This window comes from Heterocephalus glaber, unplaced genomic scaffold (genome assembly GCF_053883595.1).
Source record: "Heterocephalus glaber isolate CG9 unplaced genomic scaffold, H.glaber_assembly_v1.0 deba00001687, whole genome shotgun sequence".
Classification (NCBI taxonomy): domain Eukaryota; kingdom Metazoa; phylum Chordata; class Mammalia; order Rodentia; family Bathyergidae; genus Heterocephalus; species Heterocephalus glaber.
In genome coordinates this window covers 9,657,560-9,665,302 of record NW_028258412.1, presented here as the reverse complement: position 1 = coordinate 9,665,302, position 7,743 = coordinate 9,657,560, and the positions used below count along the sequence as shown (strand labels likewise).

General features: G+C 37.9%; 1 protein-coding gene across 3 annotated transcripts in view; it reads right to left on the bottom strand.

Moving 5' to 3' along the window:
* Specc1l (sperm antigen with calponin homology and coiled-coil domains 1 like) overlaps nt 1-7,743 on the bottom strand; it is a 150,100-nt gene that overhangs the window by 70,806 nt on the left and 71,551 nt on the right. For all 3 annotated transcript variants that reach the window (XM_004843538.3, XM_004843540.3, XM_004843539.3), the window contains 2 exons: nt 4,639-4,730; nt 3-93 (listed from right to left, as the gene is read on the bottom strand). In XM_004843538.3, coding sequence (XP_004843595.1) covers nt 3-93; nt 4,639-4,730 — 183 coding nt within the window. The remainder of the gene's footprint in view (nt 1-2; nt 94-4,638; nt 4,731-7,743) is intronic.

Genomic DNA, 7,743 nt, shown 5'->3' with positions numbered 1-7,743 from the left:
ACCTTGAACTGGGATCTCCCCATAGTTTGGTCTCTTATCTGACAAGGCTGTGAGGGGCTTGGATGTTGAGATTGGTCCGCTTATGGAATGTCTCTGAAATCACAAGATGAACAGTATCAAAGTTAGGTTAAACTTAGTGCTGAGACTCACAGAGAAAGTAAACGTTGCAAAGAGTAAATATTTAGTTATAAATTTGCATAATTTCTTCCATATTGCAACAGTAAGGTTATATTACACATTAGAGGAATATAATGTGATCAACAGATGTTTTTAAAAATTAAATTTCTTAAATGAGCTAATTACAGATTCACATGCAATTGTAAGAAATAAGGAGATTGGTGTATTCTTCACTCAGTTTCCCATGGTGGTAACATTTTGTAAATCTACAGCAGAATATCACAACAGGAGATTGACACAGTAACGATACAGAACACTTCTGTCACCAAAAGGATCCTTTCCTTGGCCCTTTTAGAGTCATACTATCTTTCCCTTCCAGACCCCAAAACCGATGGTTTTCTGATCATGATTTCATTATTCTGTTTAAAGAGAATTTTTTAAATATCACATGTCAATTCACTAAATACTAGATCCAAAAGGAAATACAGATTGTAATTTTACTAGTCATTCATGCCCTGATTCCAAATAGATTTCAATTCTATTACCCATTTGCTAAGTCCATAGCTCCCTCAGTATAATATGTCATTTTAAATTCAGCACTACTGCCAACAACTTTGTTACTGGCTTCCTAAATCTCCAGACTTACGGATACAGAAGCAGTCTGAAATATCCACTGCAAATACTTAAACTTGTAAAACATTTAATATTTTATATATGCTTTTCCTTGTGCTACATTCTGGCTTTTTTTTTTTTTTTGGTACCGGGGATTGAACTCGGGTCCTTGCGCTTTCAAGGCAGGTGGTGGAACCACTGAGCTAAATCCCTGGCCCCTAGCCTTTTTTTTTTTTTTTTTTTAATCTAGCTATTTTCTAGCTACTCATTTCATACTCTCAGTAGAAATGTGCAATAGGTCCAGCTTTTCTACATCTTGATATTGTTTTCTACACACTTGATATTGTTAGCCTTTTTAATTTTGGCCATTCTTAAGGGAGGAATTAAGATCTCATTGTGGATTTAATTTCCCTTTCCCTGATGACTAATGATGTTGAGCATCTTTTCAAATGCTTACTGATCACATGTACATGTTCTCTTAAGAAGGGTCTTTTCAAATCTCTTTTTGGGGGTAGGGACGGTACTGAGGATCATACCCAAGACCTTCCCATTGAGCTACATTCCCAGCACTTTTTAAATTTTTCTATTTTAAAACAGGGTCTCACTAAGTTGCTAAACTGCCCAGGCTGGGTTCAAACTTTCAATCTTCCTGCCCTAGGCTCCCAGAGTCCTAGGAGTAACACCACTATCTATACCTGGTTGCCTTCAAGTTTTCTTAATGTCTTTTAAACAAGTTTTAAATTTTGATGCCCAATTTATCAATTTACTTTTACAGTTCATGCATTTATGTGTTCTAGATAAGAAACGTTTACATTCTCAAAGGTCATAAAGATTTTTCTCTGTGAAATGCCCACATCCAAAAGTTTGCTTGTTTTTTTGTGGTTTTCTTTTAACTTTTTGTTTGGTTTTTTGAGACAGGGTTTTACTTTGTAGTTCAGGCTGGCCCTGAACTCACTATGTAGCCCAGGCTGGCCTCGAACTCACGGTGATCCTCCTGCCCCTGCCTCCTGAGTGCTGGGATTACAGGTGTGAACCACATGCTCAGCATCTAGAAGTTTTATACTGTTAGCCTATACATTTAGGTGTATCACCAATTTCAATTTTTCCATTGGTTTTATTTTTTCCCCTCACTGCACAGAGCAGAAGTTCCAGCAAAATGTGTGTGTTTTTAAAAGAAAAAGATGGTGAGAGTATCCTTGCATTGTTCCCAATTGTAGAGGAAAAGGACTCATCTTTAGTCTGCTAAGTATGATGCAAGCTATAGACTTTCTATAGGTCTTCTTTTTCAAGATTGATTCCTATTTCTAGTTTACTGAAGAAGTTTTACTATAAATAGGTTTAGTAGTTGGTGGGCTGGGGATTTAGCTCAGTGGTTCTGGTGCCTGCCTTGCAAGCGCAAGGTTCCGAGTTCGATCCTCAGTACCAAAAAAAACGGTTCAAAATTTTGTAAAAATTCTTGGTACAGATTCTGAAATTAACATGGGTTTTTAAAAAATCCTTTATTCTTTTAAGGTAATCTTAATCTTGCACTCCTGAGGTATGCCATACTTGGTTATGATAGATTATCAATTTAAAAATTGTTAGATTCAATTTGGTAATGTGTTAAGTTTACATCTATATTCGTAAGAGATAATGGTTAGTAGTTCTCTTTCTTTGTTATGTTTCTGTCTGTATCGGCTACCACCTAACACTGGAATCACAAAATAAATAAATTGAGAAGTCTTCATTTTCTTCTGCTTTCTGAAAGACTTTGTATAAAATTAGAATTATTTCTGCCACAAAGGTTTGATTGAATCCACTATAAAAACAAACTGGGCCTGGAGTTTTCTCTGTGGGAAGGCTTTACTTTGAAATAACTATGGGAAGTGTTTGTGATAGCACCTTATAACTGTTCCTGGGAGCTATTCATGGAAAATTATTGTTGGGTTTTACCTATGCAAGTCCTGGCTGACATTCAGGCAAAGACTCAAAAAGATACACCTGCAGAGTTCTAGATCCTTTCTCTATGTAGCTCCCTCCTCCCAGGGGCTCTGACCTTGAATGTTAATTCGTGTTCCCTCACATCTAATTTGTTTCCTCTTTTCTGTTCCAGGTGGGTTTGCATCACCATCTGAAAATTGCTTCCAGGAAAGAATGTGGCCCGTAGCAGGACTTCCTTCATCTCTTAACTTTTTTCAGTCATAGTTTTGCACTGCTTATTGTACAATTTCTGAAAATAACTGCTTCCTATATTTTTTCCAGCTTTCTAGTTGTTTGTGATAGCAGCTCCTGTTGCTTCTTCATGGTCAGAAGTAGACTTTCTACCCAGTGAGTTATGAAAAACTAACAACCTCAGTCCCCGGAGGTTTTGGTTCACTAGAATGAGGGCTGGGAATCTGCGTATTTAAAAATTCTCCATGTGATTTTTATACCCAAGTTTGAGAACCACTGTGCTAATCATGTATTTAAAAGCTACTGAATGTAGCTTGTAATTATTTGCTTTTTCTAAGCTATAGAAATGAGATTTTTCATTTCCTATCTTTACAAGATTTAAAAAATAATGCCCTGGACATTAAACTTCAACTGACCAATACTACTTTAGAAATTCACCTTATTTGAAGTTTATTATTTTTGGAACATTTACTTTGCCTTTATTTACATCTTTTGGTTTTTAGAAAAAGCTTGATTGACAGTATGTAAAGAGGGGCTGGGGATTTAGCTCAGTGGTGCCGCTGCCTGCCTCACAAGTGCAAGGTCCTGAGTTCGATCCCTGGTACCAAAAAAAACCAAAACCAAAAACAAAAACCCCAGTATGTAAACAGCATTAAATCTGCAAGTGAAATATGGAATTTTCTCCTTTGTTTTCCTTTTAAATTAAGACACAATTTCTTGTATATGCATGCAAATGCAAAGCCACTGACTTGCAACACCACAATTTCAGAAGGAACATAATTTTACCCTAAACATCACAAGAAGTTATAAAGTCCACCTACAAAACACATGATCAACAGTTGACAATGTTCTCAAGCTCTATTATTTTAGGGACAGATGTAGCTGAGGCTACCTTATTTCACAGGATACTGAGTTTGAGGCCATCTATCCTTTGGCTGCTCTTATGCATGTGGAAATATTCCACCTCAACCACACTTTCTAAAAGTGGCTGGATAAAGGACACAATATGAGGACCTCTAAAGCACCACAGAGAGCAGCCACCAACCCTGCTTCTGGTCTATATTCCCACAAGAGCAAGGAACAGCAACTTCTGAAAACTGGGTGTTATGGATCAGCGATGTCCTTGAATTAGACTGAGATGACACGTCTCTAAACTCATGCCTTGTGCAGACCACCCCCTCTCTGAGTTTGAGTTGCCCTATGACTTGCTTGAACCAAAAGAAAAGGCTAGAAGTTTCACTGTCCAAATTCCACACCAGGATCCTGCAAGGTTTTGCTACCTTCTACTTTCGCTGTCCTGGAGCTGTGGAAAGCAGGGTGTGTAAGGGCCCAAGAAGACTGTGGAGAGAGCTGCCCAGCATCCTGCTGAGTCCAGATCCCTACTTATAATCCAGGTGAGCACAGGTGCAGGAGTGAGCCCAGGCCTAGTCAGCAAAGAACCACAAAGCCAACCCAAAAGAATGTGAAAAATAATAAACTGCCATTTTAAGCCAGTAAGTTTTGAAATGATTTGCTGTACAACAGAAGTTGAGATGTGCCAACTACATATTGAGAGGTGTTTTAGTTTTCCAGAAATACACCGTAACTTATATAATTTATCTCAATTAAAGATATTCACCATATTTTAGGAAACTAATCCCAAATACATCCTTCTGAGGTAGTCATTGGCCCTTCTGATGCATTGTGCATGAGTTTGAAGCAGAGAACTTAACTTCAGATTGTGAGGCCCCAGGGCCTTCAGCAGTCCTGGGGTCTTACCTGCATGGGAGATACAGCTGCCGCAGGAGGGGTTTTCATAGGACTTGGACTCAGAGGTGTTCGAGGAATTGTAGCTGCAGCAGGGTTTGGTACTACAAAAACAAGTACATACATAATGAATGCAACAGAAGGCTTTCTTAACTGGCCTCTGTTTAAGGATTCACCAAATTTGTGTGGTGGTGGTGGTGGTTGTTTGAGACAGGGTCTCGCTATGTAGTACAGGCTGGACTTGAACTCACTATGTAGTCCAGGCTGCCCTCGAACTCAAGGTAAGTCTCCTGCCTCAGCCTCCTGGGGCTAAGATCATAGGTCTGTGCCAACACATCTGGCCAGGACTCACCATATTTATCAGTGTTCTCAAATTCCCATAGAAAATGTCTTGGCTGATACTTAACCTAGCTAAACATTCATGATTGTGCCCTAGGAGACAGATATTTGCTTCCACAGGCCAGTAATTCCAATTTTGCTATTAAATTACATAATATACTAATAAACATCATGAACCAATGAAATGTAAATATAAAAAAAACCCACAAGAGGGCTAGGAGTATAGCTCAGTGGTGGAGCACTTGCTTAGCAATTATAGCCCCTGGCTTTCATCACCAGCATTGGGAAAAAAATTAAATTGAATTAAAAGACCTAAAAGTGGGCCGGGGATTTAGCTTAGTGGTTCCACCACCTGCCTTGCGATCACAAGGTCCCGAGTTCGAACCACAGTACCAAAAAAAAAAAACACCCCAACAGTAAGCTGGGCATAGTGGTGGCACATGCCTGTAATTCCAGCACTCTGGGAGACAGGGGCAGGAGAATCCCAAATTCAATTCCAGCCTAAACAAAAGAACAACTTAGCAAGTCTCTGTCTCAAAATTTTTAAAAAGGACAGGGGTCAGTGTGAAGGAACCTGGGTTCAACCCTCAGTATCAGAAAGAAAAGAAAAGGAGAAGGGAGGGAAAGGGAGAGGAGGAGAAGGGAAGGGAAGGGGAGGGGAGCAGAGCTTTATATAGTAACAAATGTTCAGTAACTGCATATTAAACCAAAGATTAGTGAATTGGTCATCTCACCTCACTTTCTCCTATAGAAGTGATCGATCACTTTACCCCATGTATATTTTCTGATTTGCATTTAATACATAGATGTGTCCTTATCTGTTTGGACATCAGCATTCTTGTCTAGATTGAACTGTTTAAAAGAAGTTTCTTTTTTTTCAATTCATTTTCTCATTAATTTCTAGATATTGGGCTTAGCATAGATTTTAGTAAAAACTGCATAAAAATGGTCACTCATTTGAAGCTGAATTAAAATCAAAATGGGACAAAGGAATGAACATTAGTGTGGCAAGATAAAGCAGATCATTACAGACCTTTTAATAAAGCCAAATACTTAAAACTGACATCTTTAAAGATTCTCTTTTTTACTAAGATAAAATCCACTTAACACAAAACTATTTTTAAATGTACAGTTCAGTGGCATTTAGAATATTCACAATATTGTACAATGATCACTTCTATCTAGTTTCAAAACATCTTCATTACTCCAAAAGGAAACACAGTACCTATTAAGTAAGTTACTCCCCGCTCACCCCACCCCCAACCCCTGGCAATCACCAATTTGCTTTCTGTTTCTATGAACTAACCTATTCTCCATATTCCATATAATGGCATCTTACAATATGTGGTCTGCTATGTCTGTCTTCTTTCACTGAGCATAATACTGTAAAGGCACATTCAAGTTGTAGCATGTAACAGAACTTCATTCCTTCTTATGGCTGAATAATATTCCATTGCATGGATATAACACATTTTGTTTATCTATTCATCTAATGTATGGACACCTGGGCTCCTCCTCCTTCTTGGCTACTGTGAACAGTGGTGCCATGAATATTTATTTGCCTAAATAACTCTTTCAATTCTTTTGTAACTAGGAGTAGAACTGCTGGGTCATTTAGATGTATTTTATTATAAAATAATATATTTAGTTTTTTAAAAAGATCAGTATAGAAACATATATATAATTTTTGCATTAAAGCTTGTTTTGTTAATATTTTGCATAGATGCACAATATTAATTTAGTATACAGTCCATTTATTTTAGGAGAATATATTTTTTTAAAGTCTTCATTTCATCTAACCCCCTCATATTACAAAGAAGTAGCCACTGAAAGCAGTTCTGAGGGCATCTTTCTTATACTTTAACTCCAAAATACATATAGCTATCCATGTACTTTCAAAAACTTGTTATAGGGGCCAAGGATTTAGCTCAGTGGTTCTGCCATCTGCCTTGCAAGTGCAAGGACCAGAGTTTGATCCCCGGGTACAAAAAAAAAACCCCAAAACTTATTATAAAAGATTTCAGATATATCTTAACATCAGTGCTTCAAGATCTAATCCTCATCCTTATTTAACAATTAAAAAAAAAACAAGCCCTGACTTCCGACTTGTTTCCAAAAATGAAGTACAGTGTAGCTGGGCTGTAGAGGTTGAGGGGAAGAGTGGGCCAACTGAGGCAGGAGGTGCGCAGAGGTCAAACTTTGTGAGTATCTGGAGGTCTAAATTTCAATCCAAGTCTTATGGTAATTAAAGGATTTTAAGCAAGAAAAGCCATATCATGAAATGAAATGGGAAGACTAAATAGGAGGTCATTGAAATTAGTAACTGATGATAGCTTGAACTAAAAGATTGTGCTACTAGAGATGGAAAGAAGCAGACTGAGGCCAGGCATGATGGCACACACCTGTGATCCCAGCACTTGGAAGGCTGAGGCAGGAAGACTGCTGAGAGTTCAAGTCAAGCCTGGGATTCATAGTAAGTTCAAGGCCTGCCTGGACCTCATAGTGAGACTTTTTCTCAATAAAACCAACCAATAAACAAAAAAAAAAGCAGCAGACTGAGCAAAGGTCCATGTTGAAGGCTGAATCAAGAAGACTTGCTAAGAATAAATCAGATGTGGATAGAATGGTGGATAGAATGGTGCTGCCATTTATAAATGAGGAAAGACTGAGGCTGGAAAATAAAATTCACCTTTATTAAGATTATCTCATTGACACTTATTAAGAATATTCATTGATATGAATTTTCTATCAGACCAAAAAACATATGGTAAGTGAATA